This window comes from Tasmannia lanceolata, unplaced genomic scaffold, assembly GCF_043159265.1.
Source record: "Tasmannia lanceolata isolate RefF3 unplaced genomic scaffold, GAP_Taslan_0.1 ptg000002l, whole genome shotgun sequence".
Taxonomy (NCBI): domain Eukaryota; kingdom Viridiplantae; phylum Streptophyta; class Magnoliopsida; order Canellales; family Winteraceae; genus Tasmannia; species Tasmannia lanceolata.
In genome coordinates, this window is record NW_027518679.1 from 1,513,016 (window position 1) to 1,540,232 (window position 27,217).

Consider the following 27,217-nt stretch of genomic DNA (forward strand, 5'->3'; position numbering starts at 1 on the left):
CTTTCATGCAACAGCCAGCAGCAAAATGAATTCATGCGACCGTCCCTAGCAAATCCTATATCTTTGGTCTAAGAAAAGGGTCGATAGAGACCCTATTCATATAATCGGGCAGTGATAAACCGGCCCCCAAATATCTTAATTCGACCCCCTATTGTGTCTTTCTCTCTTCCCTCTGGGTTAGAGAGAGGAAGACACACATAGGGGGTCGATTTAAGTTATAAGGGGGTCGATTTATCACTCCCCATTAAATACTATGGCATTTATTACTTGAGGCTAACCTTGTCATCCGTGCATTTAAGCTACTTCCATTATTTCACTCGTTATTCTTTGGGGCTTTGCAAGTCAATCTTTTGATAATTACACTGCTCATTTTGTCTTACACTTCTTTAATTAAGTATTTTTAAGGGATTTGGTATGGTAGGGACCACCACAGAAGGCACTTGGGCTGTTGCACGAAATGCCTTTTTTGATGGTCCCTGGCGAATCCTTTTTTTTTAGAAGTGTAGTAGTAAACTTGTAATATACTAATACTCATGGGAAATGTTATCGGCACAACAATATTTTTATATCTGCACAAACCCAACTGTCTTTTCTTCTTTAATTGGACCGTGAGAGATTTTTGGGAAATGAAGTAACCATTTGACAGCTCTTTAAATACTAAAATACAAAATGAAAGTGGTGCGGGTATCATTTCCCTACTCCAGAAGCTATCAACAACTACTTAAACAAACCAACAAAGCCAATAGTGCACCGGTATTATTAAAATAAGTATGTGTAATTTTGTCCTTTCAACCTATTTTGTGATGTTGTACCGTATTTTAATAATGACACTACTCGCTTTGTTTCTTTCATTAACCTTTTTCTACTACCGTTGCAATACTCCGCATGCTATCAACAACTAGTGAAAAAATCCAATAGACCCAATTGTGTAGTGTCGTTATAAAAACATACACAGTATTTAATTGGTTTATTGACTACGTTTTATTTAGCCAATATTTCACTCCATTCGGCTGCCCCGCTGCTATAGTCAGGGTTATCATCTTTTTTGGATTCTTCGGTTAGAGTGCCCAATAGAAGACTTCTATCAATTCTTTGGGTGTGTTTGGTTGCACAAAAGGTCACTATGTAATTATTGCATGACTGCTAAGGTGAAATTCGTGTCCCCTCCTTATATCATAACACCAAAGGGATGAAGTTAAACCTAAAACATCGGGATCTTTCCTCACAGTAAATGTATCGCAGCCAGTTTTGCTGGGTCTGGAATACGGGACAATGCATCAACGGCTACATTCTTGGCCCCCTTTTTTATAAATGATTTCATAATCATAGCCTAGCTACTTTGATACCCACTTCTGATGTTCCATAGAAGAGATCCTCGGCTCCAAAAAATATTTCAAACTTATATGGTCTGTCTGTTGGCCTTTTTTTGGTGTGGCCCACATTGGTGGGACCCATTTTAAGTGAAAACGTTGGTTTTTCTATTCCGCCTTGTATTCTAATCACAAAGGGAGTCTTAGGGATAAATCCCAACTGTTTAAGAACTCTAAAACACATTAGTGTTAGAGGTGTAGAAGGACACGAATTCGTTTGTGCCAAAATCTATAAATATGGGTTGGGTTTGATGGGAACAACACTCATACATTATAGCTAAAGTTCCATCATAAAGAGGGTCCCTAATCTGAGAGGAAAATTGTGCCTACGATTCCATCAATCGAGCCATAAGGTCTTCTACAGATTAGAAGAACACACCTCCATTGTTTGTGGCGCAACGGTGTTCGTGGTTGCAACAAGGTTCGAGGGAAATCGCGATCTCAACATCTAATCGTCATAGCCGGGGGTAAGTTCCGCATTATTTAGAATTAAATAAAGTCTAACAGTTGGTATCAGAGCAACCTTCGGGTTGTGGCAATTGATCAAGTGAGATAAATTTGTTTTGAATGAAAAATTCAAATCAATTTTAGCCGCCCGCCCTTCAATGATAAATCAATTTCAATTTGATAAGGTTTTTGAAGAGTGGATGACATAAACTTGATTTGAATCATGAAGATTATGATTCTGGAATAAAGGTATAGTTTCCAGAGAAAGAATGGCGAAAACGACCATAAAAAGGGCGAGAAAATTAAGTTTTATCTTTCTTGACCACCGATAAAATCCAGCCGCCTCCGACTTTCCGGCGATGTCTTCGGCGATCCGACCGTACGGATGGATAGCCGCCGCCAACACGAAGCCAACGCAATTGACGACTTGTCAATTGAAGTTTTGTAACTCCTACAGTAAGCGTTTGAATTTTGCCCCGTTTTGGGACGTGATGGGCTACAAAAAACAGCAACTAATAAGCTGTCGACACACGGCCCCGATAGGGCCCACCACAAGCCCAACTGCTGCGCAGGGGTAATCTGGTAATTTCCTAAATAGTGGATGAACCTAAACCCACAGAGGGTCCGACACCTGTCGTGGGGTAGGTAATCCAACCACCCCAGGTCCCCTTCTATAAAAAGCCTTTCAAGGCTCACATCGAGGGGTAATAACTTCTGAACTACCACTCTTAAAAACTGGCTCTGCTCTCCTGCTCGTACTGACTTGGGTGTCGAAGGGCCTGTCCGGAGTAATGACTCCGGGTTGGTCTTCTGACCTCGTTTGATCTTGTGCAGGGCTCTGCTCCTTCACCTCAGCTCCTCGGGTTCACAAGCCTAGCTCTTACGTCACTGTCGTATCTGTTACCGATTTTAGGCCTAACAGATTGGAGCCATCCGTGAGACCACGAACTAAAAGCTGTTCGAGTCCCCTATTGTAGACACCCCATTTTGACCGAACCCTAACAGAGTCGTTAGGGTAGAAACCCTATTAAACTAGTGTTTTAATGTCCCAAATTTGTTCCTAGAATAGGTTAGGGTCTCATTTAGGTCCCCGTAAATTTTCGTCTGAATCCGTCGCGGTTTGCCTAGCAAACGGACGATGTTTGTAGAGTAGTGTAGTGTAGGATTAAGGGTGGCGATTCAGCCAGAAGCGGGGGTGCGCAGTAACCTAGAAAACCAGTTCAAATTTTCCGTCATGGGTTGTCCGGGAAGAAATAGGGGTATACGAATTAATGTGTAACGTAATTAGGGGTGTATTATCCTGAACCAGGGCAATTTCGTAATTTGCAAAGATGCTTTTCTTCCCCTCCAAGTCACCATTAAGGCCTAAGCTAGGTTGGTGAGAGCTTTAGGACTAGAATTAGCCAGAGGGGAATCCTATGTAGATTAGGCTTCCTTTGATCCCAGCCCTTAAACAAAAGCTGATTTGAAGGGCTAGGATCAAGGGGAGGGAGATATTTTTCATAAAATTTTCCCCCTCCGCCATTGCCCGAGGCCCCCCCTGTAAGTTAAGAAATATACAAAATGCATTGATAGGGGCTGTCCAAAGGAGAGGAAGGGGGCGGAATATATCATTTTTTTCTAGACCATTCTTTCCCTGGGCCCCCTGTCGAGTAAAAAGTAGTCATAAATATCCATAGAGGGGGGTTGTCCAGGGGGGAAAGGGGTCGAATTTATCTTTACCCTATATAGACACCTCACGAATTAGGGTTAGGGAGGGATTTTTTCTTTTTCTTCGTTCGAAGCAGAGGGAGAGAAAAAAAAAGACAGAGAGAAAAAGAGAGAGAGAGAGAGGAAGAAGAAGAAGGAGAAGGAGGCAACCACCTCCATCCAAATCCCACCTCATCTCCACCTTCTTCTCCACTTTTCCATCGGCCGGCCACCTTTTCTTCCTCCCCAACCATCATTTTCTCCGGCAACTCCCCCTTCTCCGGCAACTCCCTCTTCTCCGGCCATTCCTCACCTCCGGTAAGCCACCGGAACCCAAGCCTCGCCATTATTTCCCCCCATTTCCCCTAATACCCAAACCCACCTCCACCACTTCAGCCACCCACCTCCACCACCACACCATCCTCCTCCTCTGCAAACCCCTAATCCAAACCCATCCTCTGCAAATCCGGCCGGCCACCTCCACCACTTCAATCCACCACCTCCATTAAACCTACACCCTCTTCATCCTCTGACCACCAAAGCCTCTCAACCACCACCACCATCTCCGGCCGAATCCTTCCCCCATCTTCTTCTTCTTCCCCAAATCCACCGCCATCTCACCGGCCGTTTCTGCAACTCCGGCCGGTCATCTCCCTCCTCCATTACCATAACCACCCCATACCCATCCCACCACCATCAGCCTCCTCCCATCTTCTCCTTCCTTTTCCCCTTTTCTCCTCTGCAAAACCCAAACCCCTTTTCAAAATCCATCTCCACCCACCTCTCTATTAACTTCCATCCAACCACAGCCACCATTTGTTCTTCCTCTCATTTTCTACAAAAACAGAGAGTGAGAGAGGGATCCGGCCACCAATCCCACCTCCACTTCACAGCCATATCTCCCAAAACCCTTCTCCATTTTGTATAAGAAAATCGCAGAGAGAGAGAGAGAGAGAGAGCCTCTTCTCATTTCCTCTTTATTTCTGCTGCCGTGGCCACCGTCTGCAACTCCGGCCCCCCCATTCCACCGGAGCCTGGCCACCATTTTCGTCAATCCAAAGCTCTGTCAACGGTGGAACGTCGAGAAGCCCGTCCGGCATAGTTGATTAATTCTCCAAGGATCCAAGAGCTGCTGTTCTAGACTACAATTTACTGTAAGTTCAGTTCAGCCCTTCTAATTCTTAAAGTTTGTTCCTTATGGCATAATGCTCTGATTTGTGCGTTGTTATGCTTTCAATCGAGTCATGATTCTATTTCGTTGTGTGATGTATTCTATTAAGAAATTGCTCAATAGAAGGTTTTCACTAGAATTTTTCCAATTCATGTCTTCTCCTATTCAAAGGACAGTGATCTTATAAAAATTTGTTTTGCAAAGATTTATGAGTTCGGGAATGTGAGGTTAAAGGTTCTGTTTTTTCTGGTTGTCCTAGTGTAGTCTCTTGGACCTTCGTTCCGGCTCAAGTCTTTGCCTCATGACACCAGCAGGTTGTAAATTCACCAGTTTGGCTCCATTAAGAAATTTCGGTCGATTTAGCCTGCATGTTTGAAGTTTGGTTAAGTGGTTAACTTTAAATATTCCTAGATTCCAAATAATATTCTGAGTCATAATTTGATTTTGGTAAAAATGCCCTATACTTTAGATGGAATTTTATGATCTGTAAATACAAAATATGCCAAGAAGGATAGCAAGCTATTAGCTCTCTTTGATTTTGTCTTGTCCCTTTTACTAATGATATCCATTTAATTTTAATTTAGCATAAGGGAAGCAAGTTAGGGCAGCTGCTTATACTTTCATTTCGCTCATGGACTTTCATCTTAGTGTTTGGAATTCTTGAGATTATGGAATTTGATGAATATGCAATTGCATTGTGTGAATCATTTCCGGATTCATTGGTACAGATTTGTTTAGCTTACCTTGCTCATTCATGGAATTTACATACCCATCATCCCCCCTGTAAATTTCCAACTTTGATTCCTTTGAGGCTTGACATCGAGGCTTGTTTCAATCATGGTAAACAACTAGTGAATAAGGTAAGAGATGGGTTCTTGCAGAAAATCTAGTTCATGCTTGTAGAGTAAGTGGATATGGAAAGGAGCATAGCATGGTTGATTTGGATTTAAGTGCGTTTTACTTTCTCAGATTTTCTATTCCCCCCTTTTCATGGTTGCGGAGGGGAATGCGTTTGTAAGTTGTCCTTGAATCTTAGCTTCTAGGATTTGGATATGAATGCTTTTGTTTGGCTTAGAGACCCATTTCATACCCAGAGCATTGTCGAGGGGAAAAGAGAATATTGTACCCTCCAGCATACCCCTTATCCTTCTTCCTTCACTTCGTTTTCAAGTTTCCATAGGATTCGGGGTCTACTTTCATTTTCAGTATTTGCTTTCGTTTTGGGTCTTCTTTCGACGATTTCTACATTTCAGGATTTCTTCCTTTTGTCTTCGGGATTTTATTTGGTTTCCGAGATCTTCATCGATTTTCAGAGTTTCCATTGGGCTAAGGCGATGAAGCGATAGCCCCAGCCCACCTTTAGGGACTTTTCTCAATCCAGGTAGCGCTCCCCTCTTTTGTAGGCCTACCCAACCTTTTGGATTTCTTTTAACCATTTTTTTTAAAAAAAAGAACCCTTCTCTGGGCAATGATAAGGTTACTTGGAGCCCGTCTTTATATTTTGCGGCTCACCGCTTCGCACTTGGATCTGCACAAGTTGATGTCCCCTGTATGCACTGAAATTTTTACTAATTGGAATTATCATAATCTTTTGATATTTATAATACTCTTCTTATCTTAAGCATTGAGTTAGGTTCTGAAGACAATAATGAATGGACTGTTCAGGTGAGACTATCTTGAGGCCTATCATACTTGTATTTATTCAAATAAATTGTTTAAGTGGAGAAGGAAATCAGATGACTACTCTATTCGATGTTATCGACATGAGTACTGTCTGATTTCAAGGCGGTTGGTAGAAATATTATATGTGTATTGAAATCAGATGATTACTTTGGCATCATCTGATTTCGTTGGAGTCCCCGTATTGGGGTTTGTGGTTGGTTTTGAAGTGTTTAATATCATTTTTTTTACTTCATTAGGCTACCCAGCGGCTGGTCTGGGCTAATTAATGTTGTTTACCATTTTATGATTGATATTCTTACAGATTGTGCACTCTTTAGTTGTAAATCCTACTTTGCGGATATTTGTTTTGTTTTTATAATAATTGATTGGAAATTTGAGATTATCTGGTATCCTTTTTCCTCTCTCTTTGGATAGACTAGCACAGTCTTTTAGATTTTTGTTAGATTTCTTTAGATACTATAACCGGTACTAGGAGACATACTCTGTCTCGTTAGGCAATTCTCCTTTGGAGGCAAGCCTCATTTTTTTAAGTTTAACCTCAGGGAGGTTGCTTTGATTTTGATAAATGGTGTACCTATAGGAGGCATGCCTTGCCTCATTTAGAGAGCCTTTGAATCATTCGTTTGTGTGGTGATATTATCGGGGGAGTCTTTGACTCATTTGATCTTTATTGATGTTATTAGGGAGTCATCTGTCTTGGCTTTGTAAGTAGTTAGCCTTTGGAAGGCCTGCTTGGCCTTATTTGTAGAATCCTCTCAATTAGTTGTCTTAGCCTCGCTTCCCCCTTGCAAGGGCAATGATAATGTTACTTGGAGCCCATCTTTGTGTGTGTTTGGGAGACCCGCTCGGTCTCATTCTCTCGTTAGTCCTCCTCTCTGTGCGTCGTTTGGTTTTGGGAGAACACCATACTCGGCTTGGCAGCATACCCCTACCCTTATGGGTATTGGGTTGCACATTTGTTGCACCCTAGGGCTAGGTAGCTGTCCGGCCCGGCTGAGTGTTTTACCTCTGCCAAATGTGCAAATTCGTGTTTCATTCTCTTTTAGAAAGTCTTTGACTCGTCTATCCTTTAGTTGGTATTAGTGGAGTCTTTGACTCGTGTTTCATTCTCTTTTAGAAAGTCTTTGACTCGTCTATCCTTTAGTTGGTATTAGTGGAGTCTTTGACTCGTGTTTCATTCTCTTTTAGAAAGTCTTTGACTCGTCTATCCTTTAGTTGGTATTAGTGGAGTCTTTGACTCGTGTTTCTTTCTCTTTTAGAAAGTCTTTGACTCGTCTATCCTTTAGTTGGTATTAGTGGAGTCTTTGACTCATGTTTCATTCTCTTTTAGAGAGTCTTTGACTCGTCTATTCTTTAGTTGGTGTTAGTGGAGTCTTTGACTCGTGTTTCCATTTCTTCTAGAGAGTCTTTGACTCATTTATCCTTTAGTTGGTGTTTTTGGAGTCTTTGACTCGTGTTTCCATTTCTTTAAGAGAGTCTTTGACTCATTTGTTTTTGTGATGTTGTTATCAGTGGAGTCTTTGACTTGTGTTGTTGTCAGTGGAGTCTTTGACTCGTGTTTCCATCTCTTTTGAAGAGTCTTTGACTCTTGTCTCCCTCAGTTGCTCTTTTTGAAGAGTCTTTGACTCTTATATCTCTCAGTTGCTCCTTTTGAAGAGTCTTTGACTCTTGTATCCCTTAGTTGCTCTCTTTGAAGAGTCTTTGACTCTTGTACCCCTCATTTGCTCTCTTTTGAAGAGTCTTTGACTCTTGTATCTCTCAGTTGCTCTTTTTGGAGAGTCTTTAACTCTTTTATCCTTCAGTTGCTTTTATTAGAGAGTCTTTGACTCATTTATTCGTCAGTTACTGCTATTAGAGAGTCTTGGACTCATTTGCTCTTATAATGGTATTATTATAGCCTAGTTTCTCCTTTTAACTCTAGGGTTCGTCCCTAGGATGTTGTTTTGTATTTTCCCTCCGGTCTTTGACCAAAAGGGTGAAAACATCAGAAACCTATAATCCAAAAATATCGAAACATTTGAATTGTTTTAAAATGTTCTGAGTGTAGTTAGAGAGTTCGTTTCGAACTACGTTGGCTTGATCCTCTTCCGAGGTACGTAGTGCAGCTTGGGATTTATATCCCAAGTCCAGCCAAACTTTGTAAATAAATGTTTTAACCATTTTTCTTCAAAACCTTGTTTTCAACAAGATCTTCCTCTAGAGTTAGGAGTTTGTCCTAGATAGAGAGTTTTAGAGTTAGGAGTTTGTCTTGGATTTGTTGTGTGCTTGTTTGTGTTTGTTTTAGAGTTAGGGGTTTGTCCTAGAGTTATAGGAGCGCCTCCGTCCGGTCAGTTGGCGATTCACATCGCCGACTGATGACTAGGTCTAGGATGCGTTAGTGATCCCATTGTTTTCCTTAGGACACACAGCCTAGTTACACATAGGTTGTAGGAACCACCTGCATTAGCTTAGGGCTAACCTGCATTTAGCTAGGGCATATAGGGTGTCCTAAAATTCACAATTCACTGGAATTTAAATAATCGTACAATAAACTTTAATAATTGGTCAGGTCTTTTAGATCGAGTTAAGGATAGAGGGCTAGGTGTCTTAGGCATCATAGCTTTGAATAGGTGCGAAGAACTACGTTGCCTTGATTCTCGTGGAGGCGGGGATACATAGGCTTCTTTGGATGAATATCAGACCATCCGAGGACTCAGGCTAGATCGTTTAGAGTCTTAGGATTTGTTGTTTTGTTATGTTGTGTGTTTTGTTGTGTTTTCTTACTTTCTTGTGCAGACCTATACCTGTAGCTGTAGCATGCATGTGTTTGTCCACCAGAACTTAGACACCAGTTAGGTATGTCACTCATAACCTAGTTGTGATTAGGCGACACATCTTTTATCTTAATTTATGTGTATTTATTATTTCATCCCCGAGTCATGCATGATTAGGTAGACGTTCACTCGGGGATATTTGTTCCCATTTCACATGATTTTTACCCAAACTTCTTCGAAGTTAATGAAAAATGGCATAAGAGACCAAGTGTTCGCACTCGGGCGAATTGGGGGCGCTCTTCGGACCTTCTCCATTCGTCATCAGGCACGGACCTTTTGTATCTCTGGTTATCCATTGCAAACAGAGCATTTGTTTTTGGTTCCATGGCGTGTCCATGGATGGCGACTCTGAGTTATTTTCAGATATATCTCGGTTTCGAGCCCTGGCTCCGGATCAGGATGTATCTCTTTCTTTTTATATCGCCACTCATGCTATGCTGTGAGGGTGGCATCCGTTTCGAGAGTTCCTTGGCAGAGCTCTCTTCCGTTGTGGAGATCTTAGAGGATTGCAGGAGGGATCTCGCGTCCCTCGGCACCCGTCCTCTCGGGATCGGGGTCCACACCTATACAAAATGGCAGGGCGGAAAAGTGCTCGGGGACCAACTGCCCGAACTACCCGAGCCGTAGTACCTCGTAGGACCCGGAGCCAGCGAATCGCCTTGCAGGTGGTGGCTCCCTCTGCTACAGCAGAGCAGAGCCCAGCTCGTTCGGAACACCTCAATCCCACCCCCACTCCGGATCAAGTTCAAGCTCTCTTTCAACAGATGACGGCTCTTGTTGATCAGTACCAACACCTGATCCAAGCGCCTCCCCAGCATCCTCTAGAAGCTCCACGACCTGTACAGGAAAGGTCGAACACCCATAGTGGAGAGCCAGCGCGCCCCAGTGGAGACCGGACCCACCACTCCACGAGGCGAGTTCATCACTCCAGAACCAGGCATGCCCATACAGAGCCTCACCACCGTCGGAGGTCACGGTCCCGCTCCGCGCGAAAGCACCGGGCCCAGGAAGACCGCGCACCGCAGGAAAAGTCCCGGCCTCATCGCTAGAGTCCGGAAAGTCAGTCCGGCTCTGCTGCGAGCCCATCAGTGGAGAAAAACAAGTCGTTGGACGGAGCAGACCGGAGGGCTGACCCAATGCTACGGAGAATAGAAGAAATAGATCACCGTATAGAAGAGCTGGCAAAAGATCAGGGCCGGCCCGCTGCGAAGACGTACTCGAGTAAACCTCCGTTCACGGATAGTGTTATGAACACGGCAGCGCCCAGAGGATTCAAAATGCCGACGGCTCCGCAATACGACGGAACCACCGACCTTGTGGACCACCTGAAAACGTTCAGAACTATGATGCTCCTCCACGGCGCCTCTGACGGATTCCTCTACAGAGCATTCCCGACCACACTAACCGGCGCAGCCCGGGACTGGTACTCAAGGATCAAGCCGAACTCCATTAGCAACTTTGAGGACTTTGGGGACGACTTGGTCCGCCATTTCATGAGCAGCTGGAGGCCAAGGAAAACAACAGCATCCTTGATGGCCTTGCGACAGGAGGATAATGAACCTCTGAAAACATTCGTCAGCCGTTTCAACAGAGAGGCTCTTCAAGTGCCAAACTTGGATCCATCGGCCGCCATGAATGCGCTCCTCACAGGCGCCAAATCCAACGACTTCCGCCGATCAGTCACTCGCCAAAACCCGCACTCACTGGCGGATCTGATGGCAGGGGCTGAGGAATATATAGCCGTGGAGGAGACTCTAGCGGCCTTAGACTCAAACCGGAGGAGAACCTCCGAAGAAAAGAACCCTACCAAGCAGCGTAAGGATGATAAGGCCCCCAGAAGGGAGAGGTCCCCCCAGATGAGGGAAGAAAGCTTTACCCCTCTCAACACCTCCTAGAGACACATACTGGCCGCAATCAGAGGGGAAGAGTTCGTAAGGTGGCCGACCAGAATGATCTCCAAGGGAAATAAGAGAGGCAAGTCGAAGTATTGTAAGTTCCACAGGGACCACGGGCATGACACATACGAGTGCTGGCAGCTCAAGGAAGAAATCGAGCTGCTGATTGGCTGCAGATACTTGAAAAGTATGTCAAAAATGACGGCCACAGAAGAGAGCGGAGGGAGAAGAGTCTCCAGGGCCAGAGCCCCCGACGGTCACAGCCGCCCCATGCGCGAAATCAATCTCCTCCGCCATCCAGTCCACACCCAGAGGCGTGCCGATCCCAGCCCAAGGGGGTCATCAACACGATTATGGGCGGGCCAGCAGCCGGAGGCACATCATCTGCTGCTCGAAAAGCATACCCATACTGAGTCAACGCCGTGCACACATGCAGCAAAAAGATGAAGACGGAGAATGAAATCTCCTTTTCAGATGCGGATCTCGACACCTTGATACTGCCTCACGACGACGCCCTGGTCCTAACAATGCTCGTCGCAAACTGGGAATTGAAGAAAATCCTTGTCGACAACGGGAGTTCGGCAGATATCCTGTACTATCATGCTTTCAAGAAAATGATGATAGGTGACGACCGTTTAAGGCCGGCGAACTCCGATCTGTTCGGTTTCTCAGGGGAGGTCGTAAAAGTGGAAGGACAAATTGAACTCCCAGTCCTCGTCGGAGAACCACCTTGCCAAGCCTTCGCAATGGTCAACTTCCTGGTAGTGAGGGCCACTTCGGTCTATAACGCTATCTTGGGACGACCCGGCCAGAATCTAATCCGCGCCGTCGCTTCAGCATATCACCAGAAGATGAAGTTTATAACGCCAGACGGCGTGGGAGAAGTTAGGGGAGATCAATCACAGTCCAGGGAGTGCTATGCCATGGCACTCAAGGGCAAAAATGCGCGGGAATCGCTGCCGATTGAGCTACTCGATCTGAGAAACGAAGCCCAGGGGACCCAGCCCACCGAAGACCTCATCTCCATCCCTCTGTGCAAAGGCGATAATGAGAAAGTCGTTCAGATCGGCTCCTCTCTAGGCAGTAACACCCGTCATAGCCTCACCCAGTTTCTTCAAGACAATGCAGACGTCTTCGCATGAGCTCCCGCTGACATGCCCGGCATAGACCCGGAGGTCAGCACGCACAGACTTGGTGTTGATCTGACCTGCAAGCCGGTGAAACAGAAAAGAAGACATTTTGCCCTCGGAAGGCGGCAGGCGATAAAGGAAGAAGTGGAGAAGCTCTTGAGAGCTAACTTTATTCGGGAAATTCAATATCCGGACTGGCTGGCGAACGTGGTCTTGGTAAAGAAATCCAATGGGAAGTGGAGGACATGCGTTGATTTCACCGACTTGAACAAAGCTTGTCCCAAGGACAGCTACCCGCTCCAAAAAATCGACCGGCTGATAGATGCCACCGCAGGTCATGAACTGCTGAGCTTTATGGACGCCTTCTTCGGATACAATCAAATCAGAATGTATGAATCGGATATACCAAAGACCTCCTTCATAACAGATCAGGGAACATACTGTTAGCGCGTCATGCCCTTCGGCTTAAAGAATGCCAGGGCCACCTATTAAAGGCTCGTCAATAAGCTTTTCCAGAAACAGATCGGCCGTAACATGGAAGTCTATGTGGACGATATGCTGGTCGAAAGCCGAAGTGCGCAAGATCATGTCTCCGACCTGAGAGAAATATTCCAAGTCCTAAGAGAGCATAACATGAAGCTCAACCCCAGCAAGTGCACTTTCGGCGTCAGCTCGGGAAAGTTCTTGGGGTTTATGGTAAGTCAAAGAGGGATAGAGACCAATCCAGAGAAGATCAAGGCCATGGTGGAGCTCACTCCACCGAAAACCATCAAAGAAGTACAACGGCTAACCGGGATGGTGGCCACGCTGGGGCGCTTCATCTCAAAGTCCGCAGAGAGATGCCTGCCTTTCTTCAACGCCGTCAAAGGAATCAAGACAGCACCCTGGACAGAGGAGTGCCAAGCCGCATTCGAGGAGTTGAAGCAGTACTTGTCCTCCCCACCGCTGTTGACAAATCCAGAGCTGGGGGAGGATCTGCTCCTGTCCCTGTTCGCAAGCCCCATGGCATTGGCAGCCGTGCTAGTTCGAGAAGAGCACAACCAACAGAAACCGATCTACTATGTCAGCAGGGTCCTGCATGATGCTGAGACCAGGTACCAGCGGGTTGAGAAACTGGCGTACGCCCTGATCATGGCGGCCAGAAAACTGAGGCCATACTTTCAAGCCCACACAATAAAGGTCGTGACCGATCAGCCGCTCAGGCAAGTTCTCCACAGACCGGACACCTCGGGGCGTCTTGTGAAATGGGCCGTGGAGCTGAGCGAATTTGATATCCAGTACCTACCTAGGCCAGCCATAAAAGCTTAAGTGCTGGCAGAATTTGTGGCTGAATGCACCATCCCCCAGAGGAGCACCGAGTCCGAAACTGTCCAAACCCCGGTTGTGGAGAAGGTAACAACTGGGGAACAAACAGAAGCCGAGACTGAACCAGCAAGCACAGAAATCGTCCCCGTACCGGCAGAACAGGATCCATCGATCATCGAGCCAATCTGGGAAGTGTACGTGGATGAATCTTCGAACAAGGGTGGCTGTGGAGCCGGTTTGATTCTTACCGGGCCTGACAACTTCGCTCTGGATTACGCCCTAAGGTTCAAATTCCGTGCGTCCAACAATGAGGCAGAATATGAGGCACTCCTCGCCGGAATGAACCTAGCAGTCCAGACCAGCGCTCAAAGACTGAAGGCATACTGCGACTCCCAGCTAGTTGCGAACCAGATCCAAGGAGTCTATGAAGCCCGCGACGAGCGCATGATTAAATATCTCTCCAAGGTCCGCCAGTTGGCTAGTAAGTTCAAAGACTTCGAGGTCATCAGAATTCCTAGAACAAAAAATACAAAGGCGGATGTGCTATCTAAGCTGGCAGCCTCCGGTTACACCACTCTAGGAAGTATATGTATGAGGCAGTCGAGGTAATGCAGGTCGAATGCGAGCCGTGCTGGATGGACGAAATCATCGAGTACCTACGTAGCGGGAAGCTTCCCGAAGCGAAGAAGGAAGCCCGCAAAGTAGTACAGAGAGCAGCCCGATTTTCCCTCAATGGTGAGAGCCTGTATAAAAAGTCGTACACCCTCCCATACCTAAAGTGCCTCCGGCCAGGCAACGCCGCATACGCCCTACAAGAGACGCACGAAGGGATTTGCGGGGAACACCTAGGGGCAAGGCCCTGGCAATCAAAGTGCTGCTGAGAGGCCTGTACTGGCCAACCTTAAGGCAAGATGCTCTGGACCTGGTCAAGAAGTATGAGAGATGCCAGAAGTTCTCTCCCACAATCCACCAGCCTGCTGTATCCATGGCCCCGATCATCAGCCCACTCCCTTTCGCAGTATGGGGGATAGACATTCTGGGCCCCTTTCCGCCAGCCTCCGGAAGGCGCGAGTTCGTCGTGGTAGCCATTGACTATTTTACCAAGTGGGTGGAGGCCGAACCTCTGGCTCGGATCACAGAGCAAAACGTACTGACCTTCTTCTGGAAGTCGGTCGTTTGCAGATTCGGGATCCCCCGCATCTTGATAACGGACAACGGTAGACAGTTCGACTGCCGAAACTTTCAAAAATTCTGCTCTGACTTGAAGATCGAACAGAGGTTTACTTCAGTAGCGCACCCTTAGACGAATTGACAGATAGAAGTAACGAACAGAATTCTGCTTCAGGGGATCAAAAAGAGGCTGGACGAAAAGGCTGGCCGATGGGCAGATGAACTTTATCATATCCTATGGGCATATCGTACCACCCCGCGCACATCAACGGGGGAATCACCATTTAACTTGTCCTTTGGGACGGAGGCCGTAATACCTGTCGATGTAAGTGCCCCGTCTCCTAGAGTCACCAACTTCAATGAACAAATCAATGGAGATGGGCTCCGCGCAAATCTCGACTTACTGGAAGAAGCCTGGGAAGAGTCTCAAATCAGGGTCGCCGCCTACAAACATAAAGTGTCCAACTATCATGATTTGAAGATACGCCCCAGAGAATTCTGAGCAGGGGATCTAGTCCTAAGGAAAGCTGCTATCTCCCAACCAAAGAAGGTCGAAAAACTCTCCCCGACTTGGGAGGGGCCGTACCGAGTGAGAGAGGTGATTCGCTCGGGAAGTTATAAACTGGAAACGCTTAGGGATCACCTGCTACCCCATGCCTGGAATCAAAGAACCTCCGAAAATACTATCAATAGACGGCCACTTGGCGTTAAAACGAATGCCGTTGTAAGCGCTCGAATATGAATGATAAAGAGGATACTGTTTCTTTGTAAATCTCCGAGCAAACCATCTTAGAAACCCAGTTCACTAAAACTTGGGTACTCGCTGCTTGGTTCGTCCCAGCCCGCCTCCACGAAGACCGGGAGCGCACTCCTGGTCATGAACGGGCCCGGACAGAAAAACCAAACCATCTTGGAAACCCAGTTCACTAAAACTTGGGTACTCGCTGCTTGGTTCGTCCCAGCCCGCCTCCACGAAGACCGGGAGCGCACTCCTGGTCAGGAATGGTCCCAGACAGAAAAACCAAACCATCTTGTTAACCCAGTTCACTAAAACTTGGGTACTCGCTGCTTGGTTCGTCCCAGCCCGCCTCCACGAAGACTGGGAGCGCACTCCTGGTTAGGAACGGGCCCGGACAGAAAAACCAAACCATCTTGGGAACCTAGTTCACTAAAACTTGGGTACTCGTTGCGCTTCCACGAAGACCGGGAGTGCACTCCTGGTCAGGAACGGGCCCGGACAGAAAAACCAAACCATCTTGGGAACCCAGTTCACTAAAACTTGGGTACTCGCTGCTTGGTTCGTCCCAGCCGCCTCCACGAAGACCGGGAGCGCACTCCTGATCAGGAACGGGCCCGGACAAAAAAAAATCAAACCATCTTGGAAACCCAGTTCACTAAAACTTGGGTACTCGCTGCTTTGTTCGCCTCGGTTCGCCTCTACAAAGACTCGGGTCAATTGGAGCTTAAATGTCTGCCCGGAGTATTTTTGGCCCACAATATCAAAATCGAGCAGTATTAGCCAGAGGTAGACATAAGTGGACAGCAAAATGTAATTTCTATTCATGAAAAAGTAGGGCCTCGAATGACCATTACAAAAAATAGGGCCTCCAAGGGCTATTACAAAAAGTAAGACCTCCAAGGGCCATTACAAAAAAAAAGTGGGGTCAAGAAGTCGTGCCTAAGAGGGGAAAATAGGAAGAGCTCAAGACACCGCGTGACTGCCACCCCGTGATGGATGTGCTCCAGGGACCTCTGCGGCAACGACAGTGCCCTGCTCGTCGTTGCCAGCCACCAGCGGATCAGGGAGGACAAGGCCCATCAAGACCACAGTCGGGTTGGATTCCTTGACCTGGTCGACACAATCAAAGAATCCCAGCTTGTAGGATTCACTGGACAAACTAATAAGTTCGTCCTCTTTCTTCAGCACGGCCTCCTCGACGGCCGTTGTCTGTCTCTCCCAGGCCCTTTCCCTCTGTGCATTAAGGGCTTCTGGGCGGCCTTCTGCTTCTGGGCAGCCATATCATCTTTGAGCCGCTGTACCTCCGCGTCCCTCTCCCCAATTGATCTTTGGAGCTCGGCTGCCTCCTGCATCAGTTGGCCGCTCTCCTCCTCGGACTTAGTGATCGCCTCAGAAAACTTCCGGCTCTTCTCCCGAAAGTCATTATAATACGGTCTGATCTGCAGGGAAGCGTTAAAAAAAATAAAAGTATGTAATAATAATACAGGCCATCTTACCTGATAAAGTGAAGAGAAGATGGCCTCGTCGGCCGCAGCTGGAGGTTCGTTTAGAACCTGGAGCTTGTCTCTATTCAGGAGACCGTTGGTGACGATCTCCACGGCTACCCGGCTCTCACCCAGGCCGGTGTCACTCTTCTGAACGGCCCAGTTGGGCCGAAAAACATTATCCCCAGACTTCGCCTGGGGGGGCGGGCTCCGGTGGATGCTCCCCCCGACCTAGAAGACCCCACTCCTCGGCCGTAAGATCCGACCAGCTTCACTGAAGGCTTGCCCTTGGGGGGCGGCGTGTCCTGGGTCGGAGCATGACTCAAGATTTTTGCGACTTTCCTTTTCTGGCCCTGCTGGGCCCTTCCCTCCTTGCCTCACCTTCTCCAACTTGGACTGTGTCTGCATCTCTGAAAGTCAACATGGACGAACAAAACCGGTCAGGAGCAAAAAGGAGAAAAAAAGAGTTTAAAAGCAAGACTAGCCACATACGTGCCGGGGTCGCAGTACTAATGCCAAGCTCAACCAGAACCTCTTCCCCAGAGAATTCCGCACAATGAATGAGGCCCTCCCGGTGCAGCTCCTCACTGACTAGGGCGAACGTTCCCATATCCTCGCCCTCAAGGAGCGGCTTGAGGCTCAACGCAAGTGTGTCTGGGGTGTCCCATTTTAGAGGAACTAGCCAGGGCTCGGTGGACTCCCTGTCCTCGACATAGAAGAACCTGTTCTTCCATAGATGTATGGAGGACGGAATACCAGTGATCATTTTCACCTCAGGGCGCTGGCTAATGTAAATCCAACCCCCGTCCTTGTGCCTCTTCAGGTGCGCACACATGCGGACTAACGGCACAGACAAACTTTTTTGAAGCTGGTCCTGGACAAGGTATATAAACCCGATCAGCGTCCTCCATGAGTTCGGCGCGACCTGAGCCGAGGCTAGCCCGTAATATTGAAGGACCGCGACGATGAATGGGTGCTGTAGACACCCCATTTTGGCCGTACCCTAAACCTCCCATGTTTGGCCAAAACCTAACCAAACCAATGTTTTAAAACTCCAAATTTCACCTCAAGGTAGGTTAGGGTCCCATCTAGGTCCCCGCAAAATTTCGTCGAAATCCGAGTACGTTTGCCTAGCGAACGAGCCGAGAGAGGACCGTAGTGTAAACCAGAAAAGGGGGGTGAATTATCCTGGAACAGTGCAGAGCAGATTTCGAATAAGACACGATTGGATGGTACGCCAATCAATTTTTCCGTCAATAGTGCACCCATCAATGTTGGTAGTGCCAATATCAAACACTCAAATCACTTATAAATAGCATTTTTAGTCTCATTTGAAAAAAAAAAAGAAAAAAAGAAAGGATGGTTTGTTTTTTTATAGGTTTCGATTTTCTCGAAGAAAAGTGCAGATGCGTGCGATTATGATCTTGCAAATTACTTTCTCTCCCCGATTTTCTGATCCGTGATCTGTGATTCTGCTGTTTTTCCCTCATCGATCAATCTATGGTGTCTGATTCGTGTGTTTCTAAAGATCCTTGATCTATCATGTCTGATTCGTGTTTTCTGATTCGTGTTTTCTGATCCGTGATCTGTGATCCACGATCTCTGATTCTTCTGTTTTTTCTGATCGATCCATCCATAGTGTCTGATTCGGCCGATCGATCGATCCTTTATGCGTCTATTTATAAAGAAACTAGAGTCCTCGCTGAGATCAGCTCTGGCGATCGTGATCTTGAAACCCTAGCTTTGAAATGCATTGAGAAGGATTTGGGAAATCTCCAAGTTTTCAGTTCCTGGAGCGCGTGAAGGACGCCTTCACAAACATGTTGAAGAACCGATTTATAGACAATTCTGGTAATTTTACATCTCTTTGTTTCCACGAAGAATTCGGTTTGACTTTCCGCCTCTTAATGCAATTGCAACCTGGAGAAACCTCGCAACATGTTCTTAAGGTTGATCGGATGGCTGATCCTTCAAGGATTGATCAAAATGGTGATAGAACAGTTAGAGGTTCTCAAGCTGGTGATTTGGATGCTATTACAGGAAAGAAAGCTGTATCTACTGAAGTGCCATTGCTTGGGAGACCTAACAAGTATGAGAAGAAAACGAGATCATTGAATTATGGGGAGAAAGGGGAAGTAGGAGTTATACTGATGAAGAACAATCACGCCGCCTTACTAGCTTTATGCTGGTATTGGGCAACTGATGGAGTGGGATCCAAGGATATGGTTGTACTTCCGTACAAGGATAGCCTGCTATTATTTAGTAGGTATTTGCAACAGTTGGTCATGGAGTCACTTGGGAAAGAATTTGACTTGGATGGAAACCGGGTTCATCAAGGACTTACTGTCTACGGAAATAAAGGGAGCACAGATCAACATTGCATACATTCAACAGCTGAGGGAGGGGGTGCACAATTTTTTTGTTACTTTCATTGAAGTATTACGTGATAGGCCCCCTGTGGTACCCTGATCCCGCGAGAGGGGTGTGGGGCGCGAGCCGCCGCTCTCTCTCTCTTGGTCTCTCGTATCCACGCGATTGGCGTGTGCATTTTATTATTGATTTGAATTAATCTTTCCTGTGAACTTGGGATCACTAAGGCAATCCGAATTCCACACGAAAGAGACTGACAGAGTCGCCACCTAGATGTGGGATCTAGGACCCGTAATTAACCAGAAATCTAGACTCGCTACCTGGTTACGAGAATGGAAGGTATGGGGAGTTATCCACCACATGCACCATTCTTGCCCGATAATCGGTCTTCGATTCCAAAAGCTAACTCTTTTAAATTTATTTTAAATGGCTCATTCAACTCTATGTTAATGTGCGAACTAAGTGACATGCATCCTATGATCTAATTTCAATGTGAATCCTAAATGTGTATCTTGATTTATTAATTTGTCTGGATTCAATCTAAGTGAAAGTTCTCCTAAAATTCTAATTTCATGGAAAGTCCTAAGTGATTTGATTAAGCATTTACAAGAAAATTAATATACAAAACACCACAATTTGTTTGTGGTGCCGACTCGCGGGTGGTATGCCATCAGACATCCAAGCTGCCTACGTACCCAAGCCTCACTGGGATCAGAGTCGACGTAGTTCGGTGCACCTAAGCTAAGTTACATATGCCTAACTCAACTAAGACACCGACCTAGACGGGATTGACTGTTTCAACAGTTTTAGGAGAAGTTATTTAATTCAAGTTGAAGATTTTATTATCTTAGGATTTCATCTAAGATGCTATATGATTCTCATCTAAATGCAAATGGTCCCTTAGACTAATGCAGGTTTGCCTTACATCCTAGTTTACTAGGCTTGTCCTAGGGAAAGATTGGGTGACTAGTGTAACTAGACCTATGGCACGGTTGCTATACATAGCAAGCGTCCGTGATGAGGCCGGACTCCTGACTCTAGGACTCCCTAAAACCTAAGACTCCCTAAAACTTAGGACACGACACGACACGACACCAGTGTTCCTAAATTGGGCTCTAAGGGTTCCTAAAGGAATTTTGAATCCACCGGCTCTTGGGAATCTCGAATTCTTTTGGGTTTGTGGAAACTTTTAGAGTTTTCTTGAAGCTTTTATTATCTGAAGGTATTTAGTGTGTTTGGTAGCTTTTAAAGTTGTTTATTTAGAAGGTTTTAGTTTCATTTGAAATTTTTAGTGGTCTTTTGGTTAATGGCTTTTAACGGATTTTTATCAGTGGATTTTAAATGGGTGAATTTTAGTTTTGTTAATTTTAGGTTGGATGTACTTTAGATTAATGTCTTTCGATTTTGGTTTGGAAAATGACGTTAACACAACCAAGTTTTGACAATTGCACAAATTCGACAAACCATTGACCATTAAAAGATCTGACAAATGCAGCCCACTAAAACTGTCGTAACTCTTTAACCGCTTGGCCAAATTCAACGTACAAACATGCGTTGGAAAGATCTTTTATAGGGCTACAACTTTGTAGTTCTCCATTGTTTGTAAATCTGTGATTTAGAGGTTCGAATTTGTGTTGCAAACAAAAGGACAGCAACATTAAACTGGAAATGCCTAAAGGTGTGCCGCAACCATTTTGGACTTAACTTTTTAACCGCTCGCTGTCTGATCTAGCACGAATACTCGTTGGAAACGGCACGAAAATATCTACGACTTTGTAGTTAACCATTTCCCACGATTCTGTTGTTTAGAGGTTGAAAAATCTGTTTAAAGTCTAACAGCTAGCACTATGACGGGAATGATATTGGCACCCCCATGTTTTCTTTTGATAGTTCTTATTTTTTTAGTGATTAAAAGACGGTGAATATGAAAAATGGCTTGAATGGGCCTGAGATTAGATTCAAATGGGATGTTTGAAAAAGGGGTTGTTTTTATCTACTTGGCAAGGTGGGGTATGGATATTGGGTTCTTGAGATTGAGTGGGGGCTGTTGTTATCAAATTGGAGTGGGGGCTGTTGTTATCAATTGAAAGATGGAGGTTTTGTAAGCCAAATTAAATGGGTTTTGATAATTCATGTAAAATTCAAGTTTTCTTTCTTGTAAATGTTCAAAATTTTTAATGAATTGTTTTCCCAAAAGAAATCTAAATTCCCTAACAAGCCAATGATTTCAACATCCCATTGCAAATAGGTTCTAATGACCCTAACACATTAATCATATTTAGCATAAGTGAGAACATGACCAAGGCCAAACTAGTACAAAATTAAACATGACATCAACCAAAATATACGCAAAACAACACTCAATCCTACAAATATAGAAAAGAAAATAAAATTCCAAAAGACATACCTTTTTGTAGACGATATTCCATGCAAACTTATGGAGAAGAGGGATTTGGTCTAGAGAGAGGGCTTGAATTTTCTAAGAGAGGGGTTCTCTCCTCTTTTCTTTTTTTTCCTTCCTTTCTTTGGTGAGATGAGAGGGTATTTATAGGAGAATGGGATAGGAGGTTAGGTGAGGTTAGGTGAGGTTAGGTAAGGTTAGGTGAGGTTAGGTGATGTTAGGTGAGGTTAGGTGAGGTTAGGTGAGGTTTGGATGGTTATGATGGGAGGAGAGGTTAGGTGAGGTTAGGTGAGGTTTGAATGGTTAGGATGAGAGGAGAGGTTAGGTGGTTTTGGATGGTTAGACCCAGGTCATGATCTGCCATTGATCTAACGATTTACGGAAATCGGGTCTCGGAATGGAATCAGGGTCCGGGCTATGAAGTGACCCTAGCTTATTTTGTCCCGATTGATGATCCGTAAAGTCAGATCAAGATATTAATGACCTAAAACATATAAATCAATGATAGAGGGGGTTCTCACATGGATTTAACACACTAATTTATTTGTTGATTAAAACAAAACAAAATGGGGTGTCTACAGATGCCCCTCTTTGGTAGAGATGACGTAGTCATTGAATACCAAAGTTAAAAATGACAGAACCATTTTGCGTAGTTTTAATCGACAAAGGACTCTCTAGATACAACGCACCTTAACATAATGCAAAACCTTAGATGAAACCCTAGAACTTGAATAATAATAAAAACTCGATGCGGCGCCGTTCACAAACGGGCAATTAGAGAATGAGATATCATTTTCGAATGGATTCTGAAGGGAAAGGACAAAGATCGCTCTCAAACAGTTTTTAGAAGGAGATGAGACGCCGCTCACAAGCGGGTTCAACGAGGATAAGAAGCATTCCCAAATGGACTTGGATAATGAGGCACCGTTCACAAACGGCCTCAAGGAGGATAGAAAACCATTCACAAATGGACTCGAGAAAAGAGGCACCGTTCACAAACGGGCTCAAGGAGAAGACAAGACCATTCACAAATGGACTCGAGAAATGAGGCACCGTTCACAAACGGGCTCAAGGAGGAAGATACCATTCACAAATGGATTTAAGAAAAGAGGCACCGTTCACAAACGGGCTCAAGGAGAAGACAAGACCATTCACAAATGGACTCGAGAAATGAGGCACCGTTCACAAACGGGCTCAAGGATAAGACAAGACCATTCACAAATGGACTCGAGAAATGAGGCACCATTCACAAACAGGCTCAAGGAGAAGACGAGACCATTCACAAATGGACTCGAGAAATGAGGCACCGTTCACAAACGGGCTCAAGGAGAAGACGAGACCATTCACAAATGGATTCGAGAAATGAGACACCGTTCACAAACGGGCTCAAGGAGAAGACAAGACCATTCACAAATGGATTCGAGAAATGAGGCACCGTTCACAAACGGGCTCAAGGAGAAGACAAGACCATTCACAAATGGACTCGAGAAATGAGGCACCGTTCACAAACGGGCTCAAAGAGGACACGAGACCATTCACAAATGGACTCAGAAAATGAGGCACCGTTCACAAACGGGCTCAAGGAGAAGATGAGACCATTCACAAATGGACTCAGAGAATGAGACACCTGTTCACAAACGGGTTCGAAGAGAAGACGAGACCATTCACAAATGGACTCGAGAAATGAGGCACCGTTCACAAACGGGCTCGAAGAATTTAGGGATTTTTTTATGAACTTGAATTTGACGTAGGAATGGATTTTTATTTTTATTTTTTAATTAAGGATTTGGATTTGATAAATTTTTTTATTTTTGGAAAATGAGGTACCGTCCGCAAACGGGCTCAAGGAGAAGATGAGACCATTCACAAATGGCCTCGAGAAAAGAGGCACCGTTCACAAACGGGCTCAAAGAGGACATGAGACCATTCACAAATGGACTCAGAGAATGAGAAACCTGTTCACAAACGGGTTCAAGGAGAAGACGAGACCATCCCCAAATGGCCTCGAGAAAAGAGGCACCGTTCACAAACGGGCTCAAAGAGGGCATGAGATTTTTCATGAACTTGAATTTGACGTAAGATTGGATTTGTTTGAATCGGGGATTGGTTTTGATGAATTTTTTATTTTTGGGAAATGAGGTACCGTCCGCAAACGGGCTCAAGGAGAAGACGAGACCATTCACAAACGGCCTCGAGAAATGAGGCACCTTTCACAGAAGGGCTCAAAGAGGACATGAGATTTTTCATGAACTTGAATTTGACGTAAGATTGGATTTGTTTGAATCGGGGATTGGATTTGATGAATTTTTATTTTTGGGAAATGAGGTACCGTCCGCAAACGGGCTCAAGGAGAAGACGAGACCATTCACAAATGGGCTCGAGAAATGAGGCACCGTTCACAAACGGGCTCGACGACACAAGATAGCTTTGATTGATGAATTCAACAATGAAAAATTTAGAGATTTTTATGAATTTGAATTTGACGTAGGATTGGATTTTTTGAATTGGGGATTGGATTTGATGAATTTTTGATTTTTTGAGAAATGAGGCACCGTCCACAAACGGGCTCAAGGAGGACATGAGACCATTCATAAATGAACTCAGAAAATGAGGCACCGTTCACAAATGGGCTCAAGGAGAAGACGAAACCATTCACAAATGGACTCGAGAGATGAGGCACCGTTCACAAACGGGCTCAAGGAGAAGACGAGGCCATTTGCAAATGGGCTCGAGAAAAGAGGTACCGTTCACAAACGGGCTCGAAGAATTTAGAGATTTTCCATGAACTTGAATTTGACGTAAGATTGGATTTGATGAATTTTTTATTTTTTTTGAACTCAATGAAATCGGGGATATTATGGATCGTGCCCGACAAAGATGTTGGAAACTAGGACTTTGACGAATGATGAAACGGCAAACCTTTGGAACGAAGAACCATTACTAGCAAGAATGGATTAGGAACATTTTTATGAAACTTCAACAAGATTTTTCTCAAAGAGACTGCTGGTCTTGTCTTCTGGGGATTTTGATAACTGAAACCTTGAACAAGACATTTGAGATTGGTAATTTAGAACAACGACTCTCTTGGATATTAACATGGAAAAGCGGGATCTGCTTCTTGACAGGTGTTTAGATAAACATTTCTTGACCAGGATAACTAACCGGAAGGGAATTATGAATTTGAATGGTTCATCTTTCTGAGAAATTGGCTCAACCACCATTGCATCTGAGGTTCTTCCAAGCTTAAGGTGCCTTCCTGGGGTATGATCTTTTTACGGAAGCTGGGCTTTCTGATGTTTCTACTTCTGAATTTTTCTGAGCTGATCTTCTTTGAAATGAAGTTGTTTGACTAAATTCTCGAGCTCTTTCAGGTATAATTGCAGGGAGCTGCCTAGGCCTGGCCTCCTTCACCAAGACAGTTACATCATTTGGACATAGGAACGACAATTGACTCTTTCTAAAGAGAAAACTTAGATGAAAGGCACTACTCAAAGGATTGAGCAGCCCTGAAGGAGTGAACTTAGAATAATAAAGATTGACTGACTATACTGACAAACATAGTGATGCTTCTGACTTAGTTAATGTTTTGTTTGGTAAGTCTATCCTTTCAAGGAATAGTTTTTCAATTGGTAAACACCGGACTTCTTCCTCGAAACAGTAATGCCTCAAGAATTTAATTACGACCCCTAAGATTGCTTAGCTTCAATGCCCCCAGTTTTGAGGATATCACTTGAATTTGCTTGAACTTCAGTTGATCTTCAGTCTTGATACCGGCTGTTGCCTTCTTATACTGATTCTCTTACCGTGACCAAGTCACCTCTTCAGGGTTTTTAACTTGGCGGACCGCGCTAGCCTTAACTTTTGCCTGAACCACCTTTCTAGGTTTTCGATCCAGCAGGCTATCCCCTTAGCTTTTGCCTAAGCCGCCCTTTCGGGTTTTCAACTTAGCAGGGGAATGATCTTAAATTTTGCCTAGACCGCCCTTTCAGGTTTTCAGTCTAGCAGATCTTCAAACTCCGTTATTTTTCTTATTCATCATCATTTCATTTTTTTATTGTATCTCAGGACCTAGCTCATTAGTTCTGAACACCAGAAGGACTTTTATAGGTAGGATAGGGCTTTTCAAAGAATGGCTTAAGGCTCAACAAAGATTTCGACCGAACCTGTGAACAGGTCGCCTACATATCCCAAGGTAGGAATCAGGTCGTGTGTAGTTCAGGGCGAATGCCCCTAGTTTGAAGATAAATTGTTTGATTTTTTTTTCCTTTTTTCTTTTCTTTCTGGAACAATTAACTTCTCTTCTTTTGGAACTTGTCCCTCTCTTTTTTTTTTGAAAGGATTGAATTTCTTTTCCTTTTTGAATCGACCGAACTCGGTTCAACCGAGTTGCCTACGTACCCCAGTATAGGGATCAGGTCTCGCGTAGTTCGGGGGAATGCCCCAAGTTTGATGGGTTTTCAAGAAAATTTGATTTAGGCTCGAAGGGTTTGCAAATCGGTATTCTTTTGACATTGGGTTTTGATTTTGGGATTTAATCGGCCAAAGGAGGCCTTTCGATGTTCAGATTGGGAATCGATCTAGGTTACTAGAGTCCCTCTGGTACTGATTATTTTTTTTTTCTCTTTTGTTTTTTTTTTTTTCGCGGAGTTTGACGGCATTTCCAGGTAAGAGATAATGGATCTTCTTCTTTCAAGATTCTAATACGTGCTTTTGACTTTCATAGAGCGAAACTTGTTCTTTGACATCCTCCATCTATGGATTCGTACTCTCGATATCTGATGATCACTTTTCATTGTTTGCTTTTGAACTTTTCATCTTGAATTTGTTGGCTTTATGAACTTGAGAACCAAGGTCATTGATTGGAAATATGAAAGTTGTTTCCACTCTATGCCCCTTGTATAGCATATATCTTCTTACTTTCTTCATTTTCTTTGAGCTTTCCATCTATGTCTTGCCCCTGGTATCGGTTGTAGCTTTTCTAGACAATCTTCTTATTCTTGAAATAATTTTATCAATTCTTCACACTCTTTAGAGGGTAATGTATTTTCAATCGGCATTCACTGAATCAAAGTTTCAGTGCCAGTGTTTATCATTTCAATTTCATCTTTGAAAGGTTGGGATTGGCGCTCCTCCTCTCGTTCAAGTAATTGCTGTGACTCAAGTGGAGTTTCGTCAATTTTGACCTCATTTGAGGAGGGAGTCTTATTTTAAGATCAGAAGCACACTTAAGAACAGACACAAGTGAACTTTTTGGAACTGACTGAAATTTTATTTAAAGAAAAGCTATTACATCAGACGACCTATCCTGAACATGCTCACGATTCACAACTCTAAATAAGAAAGAGAAACAGAAGATAACTTGCCTGGACTAGGCATTGACCTTTAACTGTAAGACCGGACTCAACAATTATACTGACCATGATGACTGACTCAACATAAAATAGTAAGTGACTAAAACTTTAACTGCTGCAACTGTTTGGCGTTGAAGGCTCGGCGAAGGCTGGTTCGTTCTGAACATCATCATGGCTGATACTTTCAATTTTGGACAAT

At 44.7% G+C, this 27,217-nt stretch overlaps 1 protein-coding gene across 1 annotated transcript in view; it reads right to left on the bottom strand.

The window, feature by feature from the left end:
* LOC143871649 (uncharacterized) overlaps positions 1-26,859 on the bottom strand; it is a 67,309-nt gene extending 40,450 nt beyond the window's left edge. The window contains exon 1 of the mRNA XM_077376690.1: positions 21,674-26,859. Within this exon, the coding sequence (XP_077232805.1) occupies positions 21,674-21,695 (22 nt within the window). The 5' untranslated portion in view covers positions 21,696-26,859. The remainder of the gene's footprint in view (positions 1-21,673) is intronic.
* Between the last annotated feature and the right edge of the window lie 358 nt (positions 26,860-27,217).